This window comes from Engystomops pustulosus, chromosome 1 (assembly GCF_040894005.1).
Source record: "Engystomops pustulosus chromosome 1, aEngPut4.maternal, whole genome shotgun sequence".
Classification (NCBI taxonomy): Eukaryota; Metazoa; Chordata; class Amphibia; order Anura; family Leptodactylidae; genus Engystomops; species Engystomops pustulosus.
In genome coordinates, this window is record NC_092411.1 from 105,038,186 (window position 1) to 105,066,108 (window position 27,923).

General features: G+C 38.7%; 2 protein-coding genes across 4 annotated transcripts in view; one reads left to right on the forward strand and one right to left on the reverse strand.

Annotated features, from left to right (window-relative positions):
* The window catches only part of DIRAS2 (DIRAS family GTPase 2), a 33,008-nt gene extending 17,397 nt beyond the window's left edge, over positions 1 to 15,611 (forward strand). Inside the window, exons 1-2 of one of the 2 annotated variants that reach the window (XM_072150764.1) lie at positions 2,448 to 2,513; positions 9,362 to 15,611. In XM_072150764.1, coding sequence (XP_072006865.1) covers positions 9,400 to 9,999 — 600 coding nt within the window. In that variant the 5' untranslated portion in view covers positions 2,448 to 2,513; positions 9,362 to 9,399 and the 3' untranslated portion in view covers positions 10,000 to 15,611. Of the gene's footprint in view, positions 1 to 2,447; positions 2,514 to 9,361 lie in introns of those variants that run through there. The other variant, XM_072150763.1, reaches the window with a different exon arrangement.
* The window catches only part of SYK (spleen associated tyrosine kinase), a 174,022-nt gene extending 151,182 nt beyond the window's left edge, over positions 1 to 22,840 (reverse strand). For both annotated transcript variants that reach the window (XM_072150771.1, XM_072150772.1), the window contains exon 1: positions 22,682 to 22,840. The gene's annotated coding sequence lies outside the window, so the exon portion shown is untranslated. The remainder of the gene's footprint in view (positions 1 to 22,681) is intronic.
* Positions 22,841 to 27,923: the final 5,083 nt, after the last annotated feature.

Sequence of the window (27,923 nt, forward strand, 5' to 3'; positions counted from 1 at the left end):
AGAGAGCTGGGAAGAGTCATAGTCCATGGGGTAGGAAGGGGGGCTGGAATGAGATTGGGGAATAAGGACAAAAGGAATACGGAAAACCATATAAAGTGTATGTACACAAATGCCAGAAGCCTCACAAACAAAATGGAGGAACTGGAACTCTTGATGTTGGAACGGAAATATGATATAGTGGGTATCAGCGAGACATGGCTGGACAGTAGCTATGACTGGGCTGTTACTATAGATGGTTATAGTCTTTTTAGAAAGGATCGTATAAATAAAAAAGGGGGAGGGGTTTGTTTATATGTGAATTCTTGCCTCAAGCCCGTCTTGCGAGATGACATCAGTAACGCAAATGTGGAGTCCCTAAGGGTGGAGATAAGAGGAGGGAAAAAGAATAATAAAATATTACTAGGGGTTTGTTATAAGGCTCCAAATATAATGGAGGCAGCAGAGGAAATGCTGATAAGTGAAATGGATGCGGCTTCAAAGCATGGTGAAGTACTTATCATGGGGGACTTCAATTACCCAGATATTGACTGGGGTGCAGAAACCTGCAGGTCCTTCAAAGGTAGCAGGTTCTTGTCAACAACAAAAGACAATTACCTGTCGCAACTAGTCCTGGAGCCAACAAGAGGGGGGGCACTGCTGGACCTTATCCTTACCAACAGACCTGATAGGGTATCAAAACTACAGGTTGGGGGGAACCTGGGGAATAGTGATCATAATATCATTGATTTTGTATTACGCTTTACTAAGCACGTTAATGGGATGTATCAAGAGAGGAATAGATTCTCATGATAAAGACATAGTGCTGCCCTTATACAAATCCCTGGTCAGACCACACATGGAATATTGTGTACAGTTTTGGGCACCAGTGTATAAAAAGGATATAGTAGAGCTGGAACGGGTGCAGAGGAGAGCAACCAGGATTATTAGGGGAATGGGGGGACTAGAATACAATGACAGATTACAAAATTTGGGATTATTCAGTTTAGAAAAAAGACGACTGAGGGGAGACCTCATTACAATGTACAAATACCTGAACGGACAGTACAAGGATCTCTCCAAAGATCTTTTTATACCTAGGCCTGTGACCAGGACAAGGGGGCATCCTCTACGCCTAGAGGAGAGGCGATTCTACCATCACCATAGACAAAGGTTCTTTACTGTAAGAGCAGTGAGACTATGGAACTCTATGCCGCAGGAGGTTGTTATGGCGGACTCTATGTACATGTTCAAGAGAGGCCTGGATGACTTTCTGGAGAGAAAAAATATCACGGGTTATGGGGATAAAACATTTATTTAATTCTTGAAGGTTGGACTTGCGTCTCCTTCCAGCCTTATATACTATGATACAGTGCGACGCGCGCTGGAGAAAGTTCCCGGCCGCGTCGCACGCACAGGGTCAATGGCAGACCGCTGTGTAACATCAGCAATAGGACTCGAGCGGCCGCTTATGGCCGCATCGAGTACCAATGATGTCACTGGCAGGGGCCTCCTATGGGGATGGAGGTCCCTGCTGTAGCCGAGGTATCGGGGGCCCACCGGAGGATTCACCAGTACTCTGGCGGGCCAGTCCGAGCCTGTTTGCACTGCAGGTCTGATGGGCTTCTGTAACCTGTCTTTAGTGAAAATGATGTCCCTGGCAACAGGTTCCCTTTAATTTGTGTCAAAATGATCACATGTGTGGTGAATGTTTATGTTTATGTTTACTTTACATATTACAGATACTATACATGCTTGGTATCCACTCAGGTGGTGTTTTTGCTAATGATGCCAAAAATAGGTTTCACATAAGAGGTAACGAGCTGCAATAAGAATAATAATGCCATAATTTTGTAAGCAGTTTAAAACTGAAATTTAAGAACAGGCCCCATTTTCACAAAGTCAAAATCTCATGTTGACGAACAAGAGAAAACAAAAATGATGGGTTGGAAAGGTTAATATAACTCTTATATTTTCCTATTTCCCAGATACGTGTAACTATTTACCAGGGCCCATCGGTGGTCTTGGTTGATTATAATGCTACACAGCGGTGAGTGAAAACTCATTGCGACTTAGATGATCTTTCTAAAAGTAGTTTGACCTTTCGTTCTCTTAGACGCATGGTATGTGCCATTCTATTATCCTTTGACTGTTTTTTATTGAAGGCACAGCAGATCTAATCATATTTTTATAGAGAGAGCATTATTACATCTTCTGGTGTGATACTTTTTGAAACTCTTATGTCTGTTTTATGATTAAAAAGATTCTAGGCAATTTCCATGTAAATTCACATTAACAATGGTTGCAAATAACAGCACGGTTGTCAGGTATGCAGCATAGCAGCCACCATGAGGTAATGGATCTGATTTGCACACAAGACAAAATAGCAGCTGGTGTCTCTAACACAATTAGACTTTGTCTACTTAAAAGTAAAAAAACAGATTAGTCTATGTCCTGGATTTATGGGGGGAAGGAAATTATAAGCTTCTGCGCCAACATATTTCCCTGCCAGAGAAGGAAACAGTCTTGAATTTCAGGTAAGGGCTAGTATCACATTGCATGACTATATAAAAATAAAATCTTATATCATAATTGAAATATGTTTATTCTATCATCCCCTGAGGAGATAGAGGCAGAGCATCATAACCAATGCTGACACATTTAATATATTTAACATATAGAGGAGTAGAGTGATGGAAACAAGCAATACAAAATCTATAACACATTGTGAGTGCAAGTTATCTGTAAAGAATTTTATGTTTTCTACAACCCTTTATTGTTAGACTCTCCTTCCCAACAATAACCTGGTTACTCAGTATCCACTAGTGGGATTATCCAGGATCAGTGTAATTCAAAGGGAAATTAAACATGGGTCTATTTCTGCTGTAGTAAATTGCTATACAATTATTTTTGGAATTTTTAAAATTAAATTCACAATTGTTTTTTGAAACTGACATGTAAGGAATGATAACAGATCATCTTTAATATGTAATGCTGTTAAAGTTAACACCACGTCCTTTGTATAAAGTTTAATATGCATACTAATTCTATAGATAGCTACACGCTAATGAAGGTGACTTCAGTACTAAAAATCAATACTTCAAATATTTTTTGACATGTGTTGATATATACTTGAAAATTTAAGGCTTTTTTTTCACTAAAAGCAACCCAATAGGGGATCTGTGCTTAAAGTAAGAGACGGTACAAGCCTAAAAGCAAAACAATAAAGTCTCTTGCATATGACTAGGAATTTTTGACTTGTGTTACCCTTATTTTTGATAGCTACTGATATGTCCTCTATAGGCTCATACACAAGTCCATGGATTCCACAGCCCTGTGCATGAGTCTACTGCCCGAGACACAAAAGATAGAGCAGGTCCTATTGTTGCTCATGTATGAAGAGGGCTTACGGGAAGAGACCTCTCTATATAGGGTGACACCCTGGACACACTGGTAACACCCGCAGTCGGTGCTGGCACCGATCACTGATGTTAAACATTTAATTGCACCCGGCAAGGCTGCTGGAGGCATTTAAATCATATTGGTCATTACAGGTCGGCAATCAGATGCTATGGCAGCTAGAATGGCATTCAGCCTGATTTCTAAGCATCTGCCCTATGCATGTTAAGCATCTGCCCGATACATGTTAGGTATCACCATGTCCCAAAAGTCCTTATTGATCAAAATATAAAAACAGCTATTCTGAGCAGTGATCCATGTAACTGAAAATAGCACCCAAATGTCTGAACCACCTTTTTTCTCCATTTCTCCATTCCAAATTCAGAACATGGCGAAATGAAGACATTTTTTTTTCGTATAAAAGGTTTTATTTTTTAAATTATGTTAAAACATATTAATACCTATATAAATTTGGTATCCCTGTAATCATACCAACCCAAGAAAGAAAGAGGAGGTGTCATTTGGATTGAAAAGTGAAAGGCGTAAATACACAGCCCAAAATAAAATGGCGTAAATGCAATTTTTTTTCACCAATTTCACCACATTTTTTTCCACTTCCTGGTAAACAGCATGGGATATTACATATTGTCACTGGAAAGTACAATTTGTTATGTGGAAAATAAGCCCTCATACAGCTCTGTACATGGAAAAATTTTAAAAATTATGTATTTTTGAGGAGTGGGAGCAAAAAAACAGAAACACAAAGATGAAAAAGGGCTAAGTTTTAAAAGCGGTTAAAGGGATTTACCAGCTTCTCAGTGAAAATATGTCCATCTTACCATAATTCAGCAGACATTTTAGAGTGAAAGACAGATTTGAATGGAAAGAGGAAACATTCAAAGAGAGCTGAGAAGACACTCTGCTCTGATAAGATATATTACATATATTACAAAGATTTTCAGAGTTAGTATTCCTAGACTGTGTAATAGCTATAGAATTCAGTTTCCATTAATTTTTAAAGACACACCTTGAAGCAGTATTCCCAATAAGACAAGTTTCTTATATTCACTCAGGATAACAAAATAGCACATTCTCCAATTTCACTGTTATTAAGAAAAATACAGCATTTTACACATATAATTCCAACCTGTCTCTATCAGACCTGATGTATACAATTTTAGTTGCCCATGGTTTCCTGACCCTGTATCTTCTGACTTTAGGGTCAGCAGCCATCTTGCTTTTCTGTCTGTGGAACTGAACTATTCTCTGCCTCTAGCCACACCTCCTGCATTCCAGGACGACCTAACACACACTGACTTTCTGCCAGCAAATAACAACACATCACATTGTGAGCTACAGGCTACAGACAGATAAGTTCTGTATCTAGGGGAAGGGAGGCACATCAAATCTAAGTGTGTGTGTAGCTGACATGTAGCAGTTCTGGAGAGTATCATTGTGTGTAATAAGCATCTCATGGATCTCATCATCTCTGATCAGCCTCATCTCTCTTTCCATGTGTCAGATACCAGTACAATGTTCTGAAGGTAAATGAAAGTGTATATAAACCTTGTGCCCTGATAATCTAACCACATTTTAAGCACACAGAACTAGATGGATAATGTGTCTGTTTAGAGAGTACCCGTCCCCACTCTGGGATTTTACACTGACCATCACTGAGTGATAAGAGCTAAAAAAGCAATAAAACTGAGTAAAATTGTAAAAGTAAAGGGTTAAAATCTTTATTGTGTTAACATCACTAGGGGATTGAAATTTGAGAATTTTCTTTCTTAGGCAAACCCCTAAGTGTTTAATAACACTTTTGGATCAAGTATTACTGTCATTATATGTAATATCACATACTCTATGTTGTAATGGATATTTTGTGTATGAAAAGCTTTCCTATTTTCTATTAAGTACTATCATCTGCTGAGTACTAATAAGGGCAGAAGCAGAAGTGCTCAGGTTATGACATTGTTGATAGTATGCAGACTGCATTGTGTGTCATGGTTTATTCCCTCTTAAACCTGCTGTACCTTCTGCCAGCCACATATCAATGCTTTTCTGTCTGTGGAACTGAACTATTCTCTGCCTCTAGCCACACCTCCTGCATTCCAGGACGACCTAACACACACTGACTTTCTGCCAGCAAATAACAACACATCACATTGTGAGCTACAGGCTACAGACAGATAAGTTCTGTATCTAGGGGAAGGGAGGCACATCAAATCTAAGTGTGTGTGTAGCTGACATGTAGCAGTTCTGGAGAGTATCATTGTGTGTAATAAGCATCTCATGGATCTCATCATCTCTGATCAGCCTCATCTCTCTTTCCATGTGTCAGATACCAGTACAATGTTCTGAAGGTAAATGAAAGTGTATATAAACCTTGTGCCCTGATAATCTAACCACATTTTAAGCACACAGAACTAGATGGATAATGTGTCTGTTTAGAGAGTACCCGTCCCCACTCTGGGATTTTACACTGACCATCACTGAGTGATAAGAGCTAAAAAAGCAATAAAACTGAGTAAAATTGTAAAAGTAAAGGGTTAAAATCTTTATTGTGTTAACATCACTAGGGGATTGAAATTTGAGAATTTTCTTTCTTAGGCAAACCCCTAAGTGTTTAATAACACTTTTGGATCAAGTATTACTGTCATTATATGTAATATCACATACTCTATGTTGTAATGGATATTTTGTGTATGAAAAGCTTTCCTATTTTCTATTAAGTACTGTCATCTGCTGAGTACTAATAAGGGCAGAAGCAGAAGTGCTCAGGTTATGACATTGTTGATAGTATGCAGACTGCATTGTGTGTCATGGTTTATTCCCTCTTAAACCTGCTGTACCTTCTGCCAGCCACATATCAATAAAGAAGCATTGTTTATTTAGTAAAAGCTACATATTCAATAATGTCATGTACCCACACAAAGTACATGACACGCAGTTGTGGTCAATTACATTCTCGCTGCTTAGTTACAGTGCAAATGAGCTCCTGGCTATAAATGTGGAACATATGTTGCACTTGTTTTGTGACAACAGTATATTTACAGCCCGCTTCCTGACACACTGGCATGTATATAGCTATAAAAAGATACCAGCGCCTGTGACTTGGCATTAAGGTATAGGCATCTGCTGTAAACTCAGCCCTAGAAACACAGCTCAACTTTCATAATTTAATTTCATTAAAATAATGAAGGATCCATGTACACCCAGTATCCATCTGCTGCTAGGATGCTACAATTATATATTCTTGACCATTTAAGACTAGTAACAGCTATATGATTTTTTTTATAGCCTCGCAATTTATGCACTCAGGATAAAAGAAGACAGAAAAAACAGGAAGAAAGATAAATGACCCCCATTGAGGAAACCTAGCTGAATCTATATATAATTTATGATTAAGAAACAATTTCCAAGTACTATTGGAAGATATATATATATAATGTATTGTTCTAAAAAATGATTATAAACATGCATTTAGGTGACAGATGCTCTTTAAGTGATGAATCCAGACGGGTACATTTTCTTATAATTAGGAAGTTTTTAACATATGGCAGTGTTAAATTCTTGAGGGCTGCGTTGTGTGGTACTCAGCTTTTGTACTCAGCTTTTGCATTTAACAGGGAAATAATACCAAATGTTTCCTATCTATTCACATAATGGGGCACATTTACTAACAACAGTGCAAACTGCACTAAATGCAGTTTGCCTGTGTAGTGTGCAGGTCCGACTGAGCATCAGAACGCCCCCTTATTTGTGTTGCATGTGCGCAGCTGTGCCACAGGGTCGCGGGCAACGCAAATATGGCACAGGCTTTTCTTAGATACATGTGCAAGTAGTTTGCACTAAAAAGAACATACAAAATCCGACAGAGAACCGGTGCACGGCCCTCAGTAAATGTGCCCCATTGTGTTGTTACCAACATTACCCAAGCTTTTCCACACTCTGTAGGTATCAGAATTGCAGTAATGTTATTACTATACCCGTTAAATGATACTGCAAATTATTCTCTGCCAAATCATTTAAAGAGGAGTTGTCAGGACTATTTGGGACACTAAACTGCCCACAGACCCTTACGTGGTTTTGGTGCGCCTGTGCAGTCGAGCAGTGAAGCCAGTGTATTACATCCTGGCTTTGTTTACTTTGCTTGCGCAATAAAGCCGGGGTGTTCAGCTCCGACTTCATTGAAGTATTGCACGGGGAGCACTCATGCGCCACATCGGACACATATTTTTTTATTAAAAAAAATATAAAAATTTAAAAAAATTCTATTACCTATGTGAGTACTTATACATTCGTTACATATTGTGCTATAACAGGTACATGTTACCTATAGGATTGTATTATTTTTATACTTTACTTTCATACTTAGTACATTTTCAAAGTGGATATTTGATTCCTAATGTTCTCCTGTCTCCAGTACTTTTAACATTGGCTGTAATTTTGCCAGTAACACAGTCATGTTATTTTCTGCAACAAAATTTAAGTGACATTTCAATCATAGCAGCTTCGTTTTACTTTGATTGCAGAGAATTGCAATAATTCCAGTCGGATAGTGAGACTTTTCTTGCAATCACAACATTTATTGTACAGAATGCTTTTTATATAAACTGTGGTCTGTGACCAGCATACTATTACATTATTAAAGCCACACTACATTGTCTGGCTGCTGTCTTTAACTCCTTATGGGCCAGGCCCATTTTGATTATTGCATTGCATTGCTGTTTTCACTTGTCTCACTTTTTAATTTTTCTGTTTTCAGAGCCATGTAAGGGTTTTTTTTTTATCTGGAGGACAAATTGTTCTTCCTAGTGTCACCATTAAAAGTTCCATGCAATATATAATTTTACAACCAATTTGGCCATGTTCATGTGCAGGTAGCCTTTCACTACACAATGGGGCAGATTTACTTACCCGGTCCCGTCGCGATCCCGTGGAGCGTTGTCCGATGAGAATTCGGGTCTGGTGCGATTCACTAATATCGTGTGTCCAAGTTCCTGCGTTCACCTGCTTCTTCCTGGTGCATGTGAGTGCTTGATCTTGTGACACATTTCCTTTTTTAAATTCCGCGGTTTGTCCGAATCTGTCGGGCTTCTTCGACGGCCACGCCCCCTGATTTGTGTCGCATGTAAGTCTGCCACAATCCGATCGCGTGCGCCAAAAACCCGGGGCAATTCAGGGCAAAAGGGAAATTTTCGGGAAACCCGGTGAAAGTGTGGCATTCGGACCCTTAGTAAATGAGCTCTAATATGTCATGTTTACAATTTATGACCAATAGGAGAATAACTTCTAGAAATGTATGAATAAATACCCTACTGTATTGTCTTGGAATATGTTACTATACAGTCTGACATGGGCAGCAATGACAGGGCAACCTCAAGCACATCACTAACTTGTAACACTCTGTTTTCAGACATTTCCAGTAGGATTGACAGTGGAAAGGCATACATTTCCAGAATTATAGGAAATGTTTAATTACTAAAACACGTGTAAGCAGAGATGTTTGTATAACTTGTGCAACTTTTGGTCTTGGAATTGTCCAATTCTTGTGCCTAATAAAGCAGAGCATGCTAGACCCAGACTTACACCACAAAAAGTCCCAAAAGTTAGACTAAACAGGCAACTCATCCCATGTATCACAAGGGTAAAAACTTAAGATACATTGCAATGATTAAGTAGGTCAGGAAACTTGAAAAAGTGGCAGCCGAAAAACTAGGAAACATGTGCCCCTATGAGTTTATAGATGAACAGCAGATTTGAAGCTGAGAAAAATATTTTAAAAAACACGTGTGCATGTCTTTGTTTTTCTAATTTATGATCCTTTTTATAGAGAACCTCCACTTGATGCTTGTAAATGATATATTACATTGTAAAGTTCTGTTTATATTTTGTATATACAGTATGTTTAGTATAATAATAAGTGTGTGGCAATTAAGATAATAATTTTAAAAATAATATGTTTTATATGTATCTTCATTAGGTGTTTATTCAAGAAAAGCATCTGATCCATCTGTGAAAATGCCTGAGCAAAGTAATGATTACAGAGTTGTAGTATTTGGAGCTGGAGGTGTGGGTAAAAGCTCCCTTGTTCTACGCTTTGTAAAAGGTACATTTCGAGAAAGCTACATACCAACTATTGAAGACACCTACAGGCAAGTGATCAGTTGTGACAAAAGTATATGTACTTTGCAAATTACTGACACCACCGGAAGCCACCAATTTCCTGCTATGCAGCGCCTGTCTATATCAAAAGGACATGCCTTCATTTTGGTTTACTCCGTCACCAGCAAGCAATCCCTGGAAGAGCTGAAGCCTATTTATGAACAGATTTGCCAGATTAAAGGGGATGTAGAGAGCATTCCTATTATGTTGGTTGGAAATAAAAGCGATGAAAGCCAAAATCGAGAAGTGGATAGCTCGGATGGAGAAGCAATAGCAAAAAAATGGAAATGTGCCTTCATGGAGACATCTGCCAAGATGAACCACAATGTGAAGGAGCTGTTTCAAGAGCTTCTGAACCTTGAGAAGCGCAGGACTGTGAGCCTTCAGATAGATGGAAAGAAGAGCAAGCAGCAGAAAAGAAAAGAAAAACTGAAAGGCAAATGTGTTGTCATGTAAAAGTCTATTTTGTGCTCCTCTAACCTTGCAGCGCTGGAGATGATAGGGAAACTGCATGCACAACACTTGGCAATGCACTATTTTATCATCCGGAAATAAATGGCACATAAGTTACCTGTTTTACCTCAAGAAATGTTTGAGGTAGAAATAACTAGACTTGAAAAATCATTTAGTGTCAATGTCATATTGTTCAATCTCATTGAATAGGACTAAATAGTCATTTCCAGCATGCAACTCGCTAGAAATGCTTTCAAGGAAAATTTCAATTTTTTTTAAATGTATTTCTACATAGAGACTGAAAATATGAAATTGCATGTGATTACCATGCATATACAATTAATAATAAGGTAATGGTAGAAATTCCTGTGTATTGCTATAGCGCAGGACCTCAGCTTTTACAACTCGTATATTTGGGGTTTGTTACCCGAGAAAATATTAAGCGCAAATGACTATGTTCCTTTCATGCATGATAGGACATGTCCTTAATACAGCTGTATTCATTTAGAGCATCTTTTATAAAGAATATATTACACATAGCCAGACATGTTTTAATTGTGTATTTTTTCTTAATGTTTGTTGCCTTAACAGAAAAAAAATCATACTCTTTTCAATTACATTTTTTATGGGGATTGGACTCTTTGCTAATGTTAAGCCAGCCTTCACACCTATGTATTCCACGGCCATATGTTCTAAGCGTGTGTTCACCTGGGAACATCATGTCACTGTTTATCTATTTTGCTTTACTTCTTTGTAATGATCTTGGGTTGAGTTGTTTTCTTGAACCTACCACTTTCCTATTAGCTAAGCTGAAACCTATTGGTGTTTTGATTGGGGAGAATGGAGTAAGCAGTTGCCAGACAACTTCAGCAGTGAATGAGTTCTATATGTCCTATCCGTTATGTCTCCACCATTAACTTTGGTGGACTGTTGAGCACTTAGCAGATCCTTGACTAAGTTGTCAGTTTAGTCCATGTTAAAAGACCAATCCATCCAAATTTTCCATGCAGCAGTGGGCCAAATGGAAATGATTTATGCCTATCATCAAGATCATTAAAATAAGTATAGCAAAATAGGTATATATTGATTGAATATTACATGTAGATTTTACGTAAAGGAAAATGTCAAATGTTTTTCCAAGGTGAACCTTAATATTAGCAAGACATGTTTAAGTAACCATTTGGTGGTACGCGACGGTTTACATGGTGCCCACCCAGTCAGATCAATTCTGGGATCTCGTTTAATTTGGAAACTCAAGTGTGAAGAGAACCTAGATGGGCCAAATTATATATTTCAGCTAAGTAGATGGCTGCTTTCCAGAATACTGCCTTTTACTGCACACAGAGGCCATCAGCAATCCTCTCCCTGTACTATTTTAATAGTAAGATGATATCATAGTACCAGACATTAGATTGTTGCAAATTCTGCAATATAAGAACCTCCCCCATCGCATTTGCAATATTGCAGGATACAAAGCCATTAAAGAAAGATCTAAGACAATAAAATAAGAAGACTTTTATATTTATATTTCCATATAACACATTTCTTTATACAGTTTATTGTATGACAGGTTTACAGTACACAGCATAAGAAGCAAATATAGAAGCAACTGTAGATAGACAGACAGTATGCTATTCTTTTGCATTAAGTTTTAGTGAATAAAACAAACAATGTACATTCAATTTCCCCATTGAATACATCTTGCATCTTGTCACATGCAATCTTTCATTAGCAATACACCTCAGCAAATGCACTTCAGTCTCCATAAAAATCCAGTCTGATCTGCAGCCAAGACGTTGTGAGGCAGAATTTGCTAGGATTGAAACATAGGTCCACATTTATTAAAGACTTTCCACCACTTTAATGGACTTTGCACTAGAAAGAGCATGCAAACTTCTTGCATGTGTGATTAAGAAGTGTTCGCAACACATTTGAATTGCTACTGCACTATGCCGGCTGCTGCACATAAAGGGGCATTCTGCCGCAGAGTCGGACCATGGTAGTCAGAAGTAGTGCAGTTTGTACCTTTGTGATAAATGTGGGCCAAAGCTTTATCTGATAACATTCAGTATACCTTGTGACCAATCAAATTCTCTTGTCCTATAGTTCTATTACTTTAAGCTAATTCTATATCACACCTGTCACGCACTGAAAACACCATCCACTGGACTCCTGAGTTCAGAATGAGTGGAGGTTCCAATTAATAAATGACACAGTCTGATATATTTTCACACAGTCTATTATCAGCCCCTTATTTATAACACAATGCCTGATGACAAGTGACAAGTTCCCTTTAACAACAACAACAAATTTAAAGTCCAAAGCCTAAAGTAACATTAGCTTTACCACCTTTTTTGACAATTCATATAACTGTCCACACTAATACAGGTCTCACTGATTTGTTCACCCTTCAACTCTTGTAGGAAAGGACAAGCATGTACTCAACATATTGCATTTTCAGACTCTACATCACCCAAAGTAAGGTTGTTGCTAAGAATTCAATCTGTTGGTCCCATTACCAGTTGACTTTATGACATGGAGATCTGCGTGTTATAGTTGCAGAACAAATCTTGACATTATGTATTTATGGCTTCGATAAGTAGGCCTACCCCTAACATGGCCCTACATGCCAAATATGCAATTTTACATCCTAATGTCAAATAAATACATTCATCATGGTATCATTTACAGCATACTCCTAAATTTATGGGGCCTATATAATAAAATGATCATATTATGATTATATCATATGCCCTTCAGCTCCACATCATTGTAATCAAGTGGTCACTAGAAATTGGCCCTGTGCCTACACGATTGATAGGCTTTGTCCCCAGTATGACTATATTAACTTTATTCTTTCATCTTTATAGCATAAAAGCAGCCCACACATACAGTAAGCATATTAGGTCAACATGTCTGCTCTTCACCTTCCTTTTAAGTAACTACCTAACTTAGCAATCGTCTTCACCATTGTGTTTCTTTTCTCTAAAATGTGTTCTTCAATCGGGAGAACCAACTTTGTTATATAGAGCATATACAGCATCATGAAAGGCATCAATATTCACTTGATGGCGGAGATTTAACAGATGTGTCTGAGAGCAAAACTGTTCTAGTTGCCTCAAACACTTCTGATAAATCTCCCCTGCTGTCTTTAAATAGCTAGGCAGTTGTACCAACAAGTATTGATATTCCACATGGTAAAGTGGCATTACAAATTTATTCCAGATAATGACATGATATACTAAAGTGGCAGATACCCGTCAAGAATGATAGGGTTATGGCTGTTATTAGGTAACATACCCACAAAAGACACCAGATATCCATGGAGTGCACATTCCCAACATATCCAATGCAGTAATAGGTTGTGGCAATGCTTTATTACGCATATCATAATACAGCCAGAAGTGAAATGTACGGTATATAAATAACTATGTTTCAATTGGGCTTGAAAGGCCTGTGTGTAGTGAGTAGTGTGTGGATCTGAGCATCCATCCAGCAACACTAGATGCATAGTTTTATTATGCCCACCCTGGAAAACCTCCCAAACAAAACTGTGAGCAGGGAGAGAGGGTCTTGTGGGACATCCACACTACATCCCAGTTTCAGACGTTGTCCCTATTGACTAAGAAATCTGTGCTCTCTGGAAATAATAATTAAAATTCCCGAGTCCTGTAGTGGTTAGAGGCATTATTGGGCTTATCCAGAGGGAACACTGCTCGGCCCAGGTTTCAATAGACATACTTATTTGGAAGCAGAGCCATCCCCTCTGAAGTAATAGTTGTTCACTGAGCTAATAATCTCTATATGTAATATAGCACACAAGGTTTTGTATATATTACTTTATGATAAGAAGTCTATGCCTTGCTTTACGATAAGTCTAACCCTAACCACAATTCTTTAAGTTAAGGTGTTACATTAGGCACAATATATAACAAATACGAAACAAATGTATGCTAATATATCTAAGCACAAGTGGGACATTTAATATCAGCATGTCAGACACATTTACTGGATTCCGTGTAACACTAGACACTGTACTTAATAATATAGTCAGCAAACCTAACTGGAAAGCAAATAGGGCACTCTTTTAAAGCACAAAAACTGCATTGTGGATTAAACATAGTATTATTTATGTCAGACTCACATGTCTATTGGGCTTTCCTCATTTCTCTTCTCTTATAGGAACGGAAAATCAGCAAACGAGACGGGGAAAGATTTGTCATGTGGCTAACACATATGTCCTAATCGACCCATTGACTATAACATGGTCAAGCAACTTTCCATAATTTTTGTTAGTTGTAAGTTTTAATAGACTGTGATGAAGCCTCCAACACAGATGTGAACATAGTCTTACTTATATGCAAGTGGTCCCCTACTTAAGAACACCCGACTTACAGACGACCCCTTGTTACAAACGGACCTCTGGGTTTTGATAATTTACTGTGCTTTAGCCCTAGGTTACAATAAACAGCTATAACAGTTACCAAAGTTGTCTGCAATTAAGCTTTAGTGTTAATCCTGGTTCTTATGATAATTCAACATTATTAAAATTCAATTGTCACAGAGACCAAAAAACACTTGTCTGGGGTTACAATAATAAAATATACAGTTCTAACTTGCATATAAATTCAACTTAAGTACAAACTTACAGAATCTATCTTGTATGTTATCTGGGGACTGCCTGTACTACATTTTTTGCATCAACAGTAAAAAATATTGAACACATATGGAAAAAACTACAAATATGCTGCTAAAATCTGCATGCAGGCCATATTTATAGTTTAGATATGTTCTTGAGGCCCCACAATTCTAAACCTTTGAGGCCTCCAAAGAGTGAGACGGCTTTGAATGGCTACACCTGTGTTCATGTCACCAGCCTGACACCCCTAGCAAAGAATAATAGGTCCATGTTCACATATCAATATCTATATGGCACTTTTCATCTGTAAATACTTGTTGCCACTTCTCTTTTATACTTATAAGGTTTTGAAGCACTGTACCCAGGACACATAAATGTTACACAATGGTTACACTATATTTATCTTGACGTTCTTTTATTCTAGATTGGCATGGAAATATATTTTCTATTTGCTGTAGTATTTTTGTGTTTTGATGGAAAGCTATTAACATTTGCTGTTTGTTTATTGCTAGTATTGTTTCTCTTTAGCAAATCCAGTGTTTACATGAGCTACTGTATGTATTATCAGCATAAAGCACTGAGTATGTAAATGAAGGATGAGGAGCGGAACTTCAAAAGCAAAAAAAAAAATCATCAAAGCATTTTAGCAAAAAGAAACTGTTCTATATATTTTTATACATTTTATTTATTGTTTTATAATTCTTATACCTTTCAAAGTCGCTGTTAAAGCTGCTTGGAATACTATTCATTTACATTCTCCAAATAGTAAAGCCATGATGTATGTCAGAGTCTTGCATGTATTTAGGCAAGGCCAGTAAGCAATATTATATACAAACCAGTAGTTCCTTTCTGATTTTTATTTACCCTTGTATGGTTATTGTAGTTTTCCAGTAACTTTTGGATAGAGTATGCTGGTTAAAATGATTGTTATGCTATAATTGGTACGAAATGCTTATTTTGGTAGTAAAAAAATAAATACATTTGTAGAAATATAAAACAATATACAGCTTTAATAAGTTTGGTTTCTTTTGAATGTATGCAAATGGACACAAATTCTTTGATATGTACATAATCCATTGGATATATTGAACATGTAAGATGAATGGCTTATTTGAACACAGCGGCATGATATTTATTATATTACACAGTGTAGCATTCAGGCTGTATTTATTGTTAAATCTTCATCTACTTTACTCAATATACAGATAGAGAATTCATCTGTGCCTACATGTTTCTATGTTTCCAGTGCTGTTATGAATATAAAGAATCATAAGGAAATAAAGTTTTATGTATGAAGAACTGTTTTCGAGAATATTCTTAAAATTGAAGCTATTTACATTTCATACAGTGTGCATGTAAAAATAGAGAAAATAATCTAATTTTCAGCGTGGTTCCCACTCCAGTGTACAGAAAAGGATTTTAGTCTAAAAACCTTATGGGGCACATTTACTAAGGGTTTTGCGCCCGTTGTCTGTCGGACTTTGCACATTCTTTTTAGTGCAAACTGCTTGCACAGGTATTTAACTTAACCGTATCATAATGTTTTGAATTTTTGTAGAGTGAATGCCAAAATTTCAGAATAAAGCAGCTCCCAACAACCACAGCTGACAGGAATTTAGAATCTGAAGACATTAGTGTAGTTAAGCAGGCAGAAGATCTGGGTAAGCCTATTGTACCTTTCACATGAACATTGGCTTTTCACAGGCTGAAACACTGATCCCTTGGTCTGATGTTTGCCGTTTCGCTCACCCGCCGATGACAAGAGAAAAAGATTGCCTGAGCCACAAACATAGGCATGAATAGGACATGTTTCATAATTTGTGACTCAGTCCATTGGCTCACATGCAGGGCCTCAGAAACTACAGGCTCATAGAAAGAAATGGGAACATTTACTCACATGGACATGTTCTAAAAGCAGGTTTGTGTGCATGTAGTCTAAGATAAACCTGGTTACACATGGGTAGATGAAAACTTATTCAGATAGATATATGGCAAAAATTAGGTTATGACATACCAGGTAGGTAATGGGGTGACAGAAAATTAATCTGAAGTGCATTGTGCAATAAACAGCAATGTAGAGAACCATCAGAGACAGAATATGAATTCAACTCTATCTTCGTCCTCCAGACACATCAGCTCTCTGCATCATCACTGTTCCCCAGCAGCAGCTGTGCAGCAGACACCAGCAGATGCCATGTGATGATGTCATCCCGTCTTCTGGCATCACAGCAAATAGCAGCAGAGGGAAATGAGAACTGCTGAGGGACAGGTGAATACGTGGCATTTATCATTTTAAATTAAGTTTAAACAAGGAAAGTAGGAGGACAAGCGGCCCACAAGATGAGGAGGGCTCATGAGGGAAAGATGAGGGCCTCAATATGTTGGGGAGGTGAGAGTGGGCCACAGTATAATGGAAGAGATGAGATGGAGCCACAATATAAGGTGGACCACAATATGAAGAAAGAGATGAGAGGGAGACACAATATAAGGTGGGCCACAATATGAAGAAAGAGATGAGAGGGAGACACAATATAGGTAGGGGGTTGTGAGGGTGACACAATATGAGAGGGACCAGGGATATAAAGGACCACAATATGAGGAGGAGGTGAGAGAGGGCAATGATATGAGGGAGAGATAGTAAGAGTCCCACAGGATGAGTGGGAGGTGACAGGCAATGTGAAGGGGAGATGAGGGGGCCATAATATAAGAGGAAGATGAGAGTGGGCCACAATATATATATTTTTTTAATGGCAAAAACATGTTGTTACTTATCAAATGCAAGTGGCTAGTTCTAGATACATCTGCATTTAGGGAGGAGATACTCCATTTTTGCTTGAAATGTATTTTAAATTGCAATTCAATTACATATTGTGAACGCAGCCATGGTCGGGGTACCAAACTACAGGAAGAATGCAACTCGAAATACATCTAAATACTGATGTATTTTGCCTGATGCATTTGCAGTGCCTTTCCATGTAGCTGTAGGTTGGCCCCCAGAATCATTTTCACTGGTGGGCCCTATTCTTCACAGTCCCCCCCTGTATGTCAATAAAATCATGGATCAAATGCTAATTTACCACAGACATTGTATTTATATTGAAATATAAATATATAATATTTATATAATATTTTCCTTTGTTTAACATATTGATGAAATTAAACCCTAAAATGTGAAATACTATTATATGTACACTCACCGGCCACTTTATTAGGTACACCATGCTAGTAACGGGTTGGACCCCCTTTTGCCTTCAGAACTGCCTCAATTCTTCGTGGCATAGATTCAACAAGGTGCTGGAAGCATTCCTCAGAGATTTTGGTCCATATTGACATGATGGCATCACACAGTTGCCACAGATTTGTCGGCTGCACATCCATGATGTGAATCTCCCGTTCCACCACATCCCAAAGATGCTCTATTGGATTGAGATCTGGTGACTGTGGAGGCCATTTGAGTACAGTGAACTCATTGCCATGTTCAAGAAACCAGTCTGAGATGATTCCAGCTTTATGACATGGCGCATTATCCTGCTGAAAGTAGCCATCAGATGTTGGGTACATTGTGGTCATAAAGGGATGGACATGGTCAGCAACAATACTCAGGTAGGCTGTGGCATTGCAAAGATGCTCAATTGGTACCAAGGGCCCCAAAGAGTGCCAAGAAAATATTCCCCACACCATGACACCATCACCACCAGCCTGAACCATTAATACAAGGCAGGATGGATCCATGCTTTCATGTTGTTGATGCCAAATTCTGACCCTACCATCCCAATGCCACAGCAGAAATCGAGACTCATCAGACCAGGCAACGTTTTTCCAATCTTCTACTGTCCAATTTCGATGAGCTTGTGCAAATTTTAGCCCCAGTTTCCTGTTCTTAGCTGAAAGGAGTGGCACCCGGTGTGGTCTTCTGCTGCTGTAGCCCATCTGCCTCAAAGTTCGACGTACTGTGCGTTCAGAGATGCTTTTCTGCCTACCTTGGTTGTAACGGGTGGCGATTTGAGTCACTGTTGCCTTTCTATCAGCTCGAACCAGTCTGCCCATTCTCCTCTGACCTCTGGCATCAACAAGGCATTTCTGCCCACAGAACTGCCGCTCACTGGATGTTTTTTCTTTTTCGGACCATTCTCTGTAAACCCTAGAGATGGTTATGCGTTAAAATCCCAGTAGATCAGCAGTTTCTGAAATACTCAGACCAGCCCTTCTGGCACCAACAACCATGTGCAACACCCTCGCTGATGCAATGGCGAAGGAGTGCTTGCGAATACGCCCCACAGCATGTCATCACATCACACAGGGGACATTGCAGTGGTAGTTCCTGCCTGGCAAGGCAGGAGTTAAGTGTTTTGTATGATTCAAGATCTGTCGTCCAATCACTTGTATTGCATTCTGTCTAATGTAAGCTGAGATGTAAGTGGAGGATCAGCCACCACCTGAAAATCCCAGTACATCAGCAGTTTCTGAAATACTCAGACCAACCCTTCTGGCACCAACAACCATGCCACGTTCAAAGGCACTCAGATCACCTTTCTTCCCCATACTGATGCTCGGTTTGAACTGCAGGAGATTGTCTTGACCATGTCTACATGCCTAAATGCACTGAGTTGCCGCCATGTGATTGGCTGATTAGAAATTAAGGGTTAACGAGCAGTTGGACAGGTGTACCTGATAAAGTGGCCGGTGAGTGTATATGATTATATTACAAATCCATCATTTTTTGTTTTAGACTTTCAAATTCCCAGGAATCCTGTCAGAACCTGCTGAATGGCTCTTGCCTTGAATTTAAACTCAGCTATGAGCCAGTTATAAGTGCCCATAAAACAATGTGTGGAAAGAAACCCCCGGAGCCATAAGCAAAGGGGGACATGACTTTGGCATGGGGGGACCTAGAACGCTGGAAGTTTTTATGTAGTTGTATTCATTTAATATAGGTGGGTTCTGCTTTGAGAGGGCAGAGTGTAGGGTAGGGTGGTACTATGAGAGGGGTGGGACCCAGCAGTAGATATCACTTCCTGTCCTGGGTCTCTCTTCCTCTTTCTCTCACCAGAAGACCATGGAGAAACATGTCCCTCCCACCCGCCCTGTACCATTACTACTCTACAACTGTTTACCTACTTTATGTGTAATTAAGAAAACTTTATTGTACATTATTTGCTGGATCGTGACATTGTGTATTTTGTACCATGTAATATTGCTTTGTACTGCATAATGATGAGATAAAGTTGGTTTTATCCTTCTAAGCCCAGAGGAAGGGCGATCCTTCAGCCATGGGTTCCCTAGAGGTTTCCTCCACAGGGGGTTTTTCCTCTCCTGAGTGCTGTGGGATGACTCTTTGTGAGTCGGAGGTTAGCCAGTTTTTATGGTTGCCTGGACATTAATTCTTAATGTATATGTTCATGGCTTTAGTTTAAAAAAGAAACATACAAATGGAAACATATTTATAAAAAAAAAAAAAAAATAGGAGTCAATTTTAAGTAATAAAGATTAGCAGGTTTTGCTATCTGTCACAGCTTTGAAAATGGCGGTGGAGGAGTTGGGTGGAAGTTGCAGGTGGACTTAATTTTAACTCATAGAGGATGTTAAACCTCATGGTGGTGAACAGGCTAAGCTTTGGAAGTGGCCAGCCTGAAGGATGTCTTAATGGTAATGTCATCCAGGGGCGGGCACGGTGGTGAAGCACAGGAGTGAGGATCTTCACAAGGGTCATTGGTGCCCTTAAAGTGAACTGGCTCTGCTAGAATGGCAAGCCAGAGCGTGCCGCCCCTTTATTGCTGCCTGGCCGGTGGGCTGTATGTCAGGCAGCTGGGGATCTCACAGTATAGGTGAATCCCATTCCTAGCAATTCACCCAACTCCTCCTTTAACTGTTTTAGTCTTGTGATTTAAATAAAGCTGTGGCCTATTTGACACCATACAATGAAGTGTTTTGTGTTTATTTATACCCGACACAGTGTTCCCCTTTTCTTTTGAGCTGTTATGACGAAGTGAGGGTCCATCCCATATCCAAAAGTCAAGATGTTCACCGGCTAAATATTGCATCTAGGTGTCATCTCAGTCATCTACAGTTTGAAAAAATAACCTGGGAATTTTGTTACATAATCTACGCATACATACACTGCTCAAAAAATGAAGGGGATACACTTAATTGACACAATGTGACTCCAAGTCAATCACAGTTCTATTAAATTAACCTGTCAGGTTATGGATCAATGCTGACAAATGGAACACATAACAGGTAGAAATGATAGGAAATTAACAAGATACCCCTGTAAAGGAGTTATTCTGTAGGTGGTGACCACACAAAATTTTCTTTGTTCTCATCCTTTTTGGCTGTTGTATTAGACACTTTTGCATTTTATCAATGCTTTCCTCCTGTAATCAAACTGCATTGGAATGTAGGAACAGGATTGGCTTATCATTGGAGATCCTGCTTTGGGTCCAGTATAGTTTCCTGTTTCCTGAGCCCCAGAGGGAAGCTACAATGATAATTTGAATTTCCACCCTTCTGTTAGAGGACACTGAAACTGTTGAATGATGTAGCAGAGCAGGGAGCAAAAAGTTGACAAAAAGTAACTGCTTATATTGTTGTGTTTAAGGGTCCACAAGGTTCATAAATGTATATGGTAAAAGAAAGGGTATAATTCCCATGGCACCTCTACATGCATTGGTTGTGCAGAGGGTTCTGGTAGTGAGTAGGGAAAAAGTTGTACAAGAGACCCTGGTGTGAGAGTTGGAAGTTGAAGATAAAGCTCAGAGTAATCAAACAGCCATCCAGCTGATCATCACCCATACAGATGTTTCCACAACATTGGAGGTGATGTATCAGTTGGTCTGCGCCAGAATATTTGAGTAATATGCATGTATAAAGGTTAGCAGAGAGGAGCGGAGTTCAGATGTGCCCTATGCCACCTGGACATATTACCAGATTTGCAGGTGTGCAACCAATCTTGCAAATCGACGCCCCTAGCTACTAGCCATTGGTGTGATTGGCCATGGGTATCCTGGTCAGGTCACATGGGTTGCACCTGAACTCCGGACCTGAACTTAATGATTGGTGCTCTTAGCTCTTACCTAGTTTTACACCATTTTAGGCAGGTTTTCAATCTGAAAACTCAGTCTGCTCAACCAGAAAAATCAGTATTCTGGCACAGCAAACTGGAACAACTAATAGGAGGCACAAAGTACGACTGCCCCATCTTATACTGCACCAGATTAATCATCTAGCATCAGACACAAATATTAATTTTGATCATAGAGAAGGGCTTGAAGCCTACTATAACAGGAAACTTGGAGGGGTGCGCTAACTTTGACAGCATGACAACTATGACACCATATGCAAAGAGACTGGACTAGACAAGTGTCCCAATTGTATACATATGCAACCTTCAAGCTTTTAGTAAACTGAATTTACAATATACTTCATATGCGTCTTGCCTTTGGATTAATCCTCCTTTGTCTTGCCTTTGGATTGATCCTCCTGCTTCTCTAGGTCTTTATTTCTTAGCATCAATGGTACCCCAATTCATCACCTCCATGGCAGGAGATTATCTACTACAAATAAACTGGTAATGTGCCGGGGTATTCAATCATCATCACCCCCTTATTAATCACAGCACCCGTAAACTAAAATCCAGAACAAAAATTTGGTGGGATCAATGCTCTAGCCACCCTAGCACATAACACAATGATAGCATTGACATGATTAATGCTATGTAATGATGCAAAGAAGTGACAATGCAGATGGCAAAAACCTTGAGGTTCTTTAGTGAATTTTACAATTGGGCAATTGCGTCCTAGAGCATTTGGTATCTGGGTAATTACACCCATAGCTGTGACCATTGATGATTTTAAAAAGATTATTTTTTTTTATAGGCAACATTATGCTAGGTCAAAATACAACTTACAACTCCCTAAGTCATATAAAGCCAGACTATAAATAATTTAGTAATACAATAGTAATCTTTAGTTCATCAATATACATTTTTCAATTTAACGGCTTAAATTGGACAACGTGATTGAAATGAACTATGATAAAATTCCTCACCTGGCAACAGTGGTTTCCATAGAGATAATACTGTGGGCAGGAAAGTCTGTGACTCATTCTATTTTCTATGCTTGGATTCATCATCAGCAAAGAAAAAATAATGTGCGTCTGGCCCAGGATTACCTTTCAGGTCTCTGCTATCTCTTTCACTGGCAGTCAGGAAAAATGAGCCGACTGCAGACATCCTATTAAACTCAAATTTGTTTCAAAGCATAATGGGTGTACTGTTTGTTTTCCCTCCACACTGCAGGAATAACAAAGGAAAGAATCCACCATATTGCGTGGATTGCATAAATGTCAATTCTATTGAATGCAAGCTTTGGTTAGTAATGAATGCTGGGCTTAATGTGTTTGCATGGCGTGTTTATAACAAACAATTAGATATGTGTATATACATACAGTGAACACTCTTTGAGTTGACCAGCTAAATACAAACAGAGAAATGGTCTCTTATGGCAGTGGTCCTTTCCAGAAAAAAGAAAAGGATTCAGAGTTCAGGTTAAAGTGGCAACTAATGCATACAGCCCCTTAAAGGCAACCTGCCAGCAGAAAATTACCTCATAAACCACTACCAATATGTTGCCAACTATTGGAACATCTTGTGTTTCTTTCTTTGACCCAGTGTGTTGGCATCATCAAGAAAATCTAATTTCATAGTGAGATATAAACTGGTTGCATAAAGTCAATGAGGCAGAGATTTTAACCTTGAAGTCAAGCTCTCCCTTTTTCAGTAAACCCCCTTCACTGTAATTGATGGTTCTGCATCCAGAGACAGCACTAACCAGATCTCCTGAAGTCTGATGCATGATGTCAATCACAGAGGAGAAGGCGTTCTGAGCCCCCCACTTTGACTTCAGTGTCAAAGTCTCCACCTCCTTGACCTTATACAACTGTCAAGGAAATATAAATCTTGAATGTGTAAGATTTGTCTAACTATAGGGCAATTACTAACTTTGTTGAACTACATGACAATTGGCATCTATTGAAGCATCCAGGAAGCTTTTACAACATCCTGGAGATCTTTACAGCCTGATAAACTTTGACCTGAAGAATGTTCTGTCATGACTTCAAAAGACATTTGGTCACCTCTTCTCTACACCTGCCTCCATCCCTGCCTCCTGACCTGGAAACAGAGATACTGTTTGAATATTCTTGGACTCTCCCTCTCATTAACACTTTGTCCTGTAGAGAATGGTCTGAAGACAAGCAAGAGTAAAAAGACCAAAGAATAAGGAAGTCCAGAAAATGATAGAACGGTCCATAGAAAACCAATAGCAACCACTGGAAAGTGAGCAAACAACCCTCTTATTAGATTCCAGAGTCCTGGTCCAAAAGGTGATTGGTCCCCTGACATGCAGACAAACCAGACTAGCAGGGGAGAAATGTAAGTGGAGAAGGCATTTGTCCAACACAGCTAGCGTAAATGTCAGTAACCCAGACCAAAGTTTAACAGAATGAAATCTAAGCACAAAATCCTAGTCATGGTGCTGAAGTTCAATTTTACAGGCATCTCTCCGTCTACTTATCTGCTTTAAATGGTGGAACAATAAACTTTATTTATTAAGAACAGTGAGTGTCGCTTGTTCTTTTTCACTCTTTGATGCTCGTGATGGTAGACACATCTGTAAATTTTTTTTGCATATATATTTATATATTATCTTATTAGAAAATGGACTTAATATTCTTGAGAGGGATTTTGTATTCAGTGCAGCAGCAATTAACTTATGTACAAGATTCATCTAAAGATTGGTGATGGGTGCTCAATAAATTATGCCACGTGGCCTTCACTAAAAATAAGTACCAGAAAAGTTACCTCTTCAAATATTGCCACATACCAGCAGCTTCCATTTACAGCTCCAGACAGTTTACCCTATCATGTGCTAGACATTCTAATTATTAAGGGGGTTGGCCACTTTAACTCATGTTTTTTGTAATGTGTGTATAGGTAATTTACATATACATCTATTTAAAGCTATGCACTACTTTCTTGATATGTAAAATGAAACCTTCTATCATTTACTTCATCAGCCAGACATTCCTGACCATAAAATGGCTTCAGATTGAGGATCATGTGATCTCTAACTGTCCATAACCAAAGCCAAAGACCTGGACCTTACGATAGTATTCGTGAATATAAGATTAAAGACCTGGCATCGAGATTGTTCATGGACAGTTAGAGATCACATGATCCTCCATATGTGGACATTTTATGGACAGGAATGTCTGGCTGATGAGGTAAAAGACAGAAGGCTCACTTTACATATCAAGAAATCAGTGTAGGTCTGACATTTTTATTGTAGGTACACTTCAAATGTGAAAGAGAAAATCTAAAAAAAAAATCCAGAAAATCATTTGTATGATTTTTACATAATTAATTAGCAAGTAATTATATGAAATGAGTACTTGACCCCCTGCCAACAAGCAAGAATTCTGGCTCTTTCAGTGCTGTTAGTTTTTATTTAAGAAGCTCCTCCTACTCTGCAGTAATTACATGTATAAATTGCACCAGTTTGAAATGTCCTGTTTCCTTTCCTGTGTAAAAATTATCTTTCCACAGACTCGAGTAATCACACTCGAACCTCTCCACCATGGGCAAGACCAAAGAGCTGTCCAGAAATATATTAAGAGACGCTCCGTAATATATATTAAGTGTGAACACTGGTCTAGTATTCAGAGCATTTCAAGCCCTTAACAAAATGGCAATCTAAATATTACTCAGACTACACGTAGATACAAAATCCTTTTTATATATATACATTCAAAAAGACATAAGGCATGAGTACTTCACCAATCTTTGGGTATAGCATGCCATAGTCCATATATAAAAGTCCACACTTAGACCTCCATGGCTTCCACTGAGACGCCAAACGCCGGTTTGTCTTGTGATGTTTCGGAGGAGGTTCTTCCTTTCTCAGACACAAACGTCACAAGACAAACTGGGTGTTAGACGTCTCAGTGGAAGCCATGGAGGTCTAAGTGTGCACTTTTATTTATAGACTACGGCAGGCTATAGCTCATGCCTTATGTTTTTTGAATGTATATATATAAAAAGGATTTTGTATCTACATATGGTAGGAGTAATATTTGGATCAAGACCAAAGAGCTGCCTAAGGACACCAGGGACAAAATTGTAGACCAGCACAAGGCTTGAATGGGCTACAGGACAATAGGCAAGAAGCTTAGTGAGAAGAAAACAACTGTTGGCACAATTATTAAAAAATGGAAGAAACACCAAATGAGCATCAATCTTCCTTGGTCTGGGGCTCCATGTAAGACCTCGACTTGTGGGGTAAGGATGATTCTGAGAAAGGTTGTGAATCAGCCATAACTTCACAGAAGGACTTTGTCAATAACCTGAAGCCACCTGGGAACCCAGCCTTAAAGATTTATTGTTGGTAATACACTACTCTGTCATGAATAAAAATCATGCAGGGCTTTCAAGGGACCCCTGCTCATGCAAGCACATATCCAGGCATGTTTGAAGTTACCTTCTAACCATCTGGATGATCTAGAGGAGGTATGGGAGAAGATAATTTGCCCAGAAGAGACCAAGATAGAACTTTTCATTATTAATTCCACTTGATGGGTTTGGAAGTAGAAGGTTGAGTACAACCCTAAGAACACTGTCCCTAATGTGAATCATGGGGGTGGAAATAAAATACTATGGGGGTGGTTTTTTGCTAAACAGACATGACAACTGCAACATACTGAAAGGAGGATGGATGGGACCATGTATTGCAAGATTTTGGAAAAAAAACTCCTTCTCTCAGTAAGAGCATTGAAGATTGGTTGGGTCTTCCACTATGACAATGACCCAAAACACAAAGCCAGGGCAACTAAGGAGCAGCTCTGTATGAAGCAGTTCAAGATCCTGGAGTCTAGCCAGTCTCCAGACCTGAACCCAATCGAAAATCTTTGGTAGAAGCTTAAACTTAATGTAACCAAGCCACCGCCTCTAAACCTGAAGAATCTGGAGAAGATCTGGGCCAAAATCTGCTGCAACATGTGTAAACTTTGTCAAGGAATACAGGAAATGTCTGACTTCTGTGTCAAATATTACGTTCTGTTTTTCTATAATATCAAATACTTATTTCACTTCCAATTAATAATTTAAAAATCATACAATGTGGATTTTTTTTCTCCCACAGATAAAGTGTACCTACAATAAAAATTAGGTGGGAAAACTTGCAAAATCGGCCTGTGATCAAGCTTCAGAATCCAAACTTACTGTACACCATTTGTAAAAATATATCAGCTTGTTGAAGGTTCTGTTTCTAGAGCATAAAATATACCAACATGTGTGGTACTTCAGAGTTGCTATCATAACATCTGGTTTGACAGATGGCCACATACTGTCTAAGGAAACTAATTTTTTACTAGGCGGGATTATTGCTTCATACTATCCTTCATTTCATAACCTTGAATAACATACAGTTATATGCGTACAATTGTAATTTCTCATATAGGTATTTATTAAACAGTATACATGTAAAATCTTTATTAATCCTCTTGAAATATTTTTTAATATTCGGACCTACAACTTAGGTGTAATGTTAAAGTTAGATATTTTTTGGTTACTGCTGGTTTCAGCTTCACATCTGAGCCCATGTATGATACACTAGGATGCACCTTCAACTTCTATGTAGAAAAACACAGCTCATTATACATTTTATTACAAGTTATGTAGGGACTTATCACCACATTGGGGCACATGTATCATCATATTTCTGCTGCCTTTTTTCAAAGTTGTCTCCTGTCGACACACTTTTGTGTTCTTATATATGTCAGTCTGATATAAATAAAAACATGTGGGTTTTTTTTGGTGGTGTGAGTTTGCACATTTTTAAAAAATTTTTGTGACTTTTTAGCTGCATGTATCGAAATAAGTATAAAAATCTTTTTGTATTTTGATTTGTGCCTAAAAAGTCTCTAATTTTCTCAAAAATAGAGGTTGGAGAAGGCATAAATCTCGGAAAACATCTGTCTTGCAAAGATAAATTAGGAACACTGCAACAGACGCACACACTGGTGTAATTCTTAATACCCTGGCATAAGTGTTTTTCTTCCCAATACTTGTGAAAGAGAGTGGGGCAGATTTACTTACCCGGTCCATTCCCGATCCAGCGGCGCGTTCTCTGCGGTGGATTCGGGAACGGCCGGGATTCACTAAGGTAGTTCCTCCGACACTTTTTTTTTTTAAATGCGGCGGTTTTTCCGAATCTGTCGGGTTTTTTTACGGCCA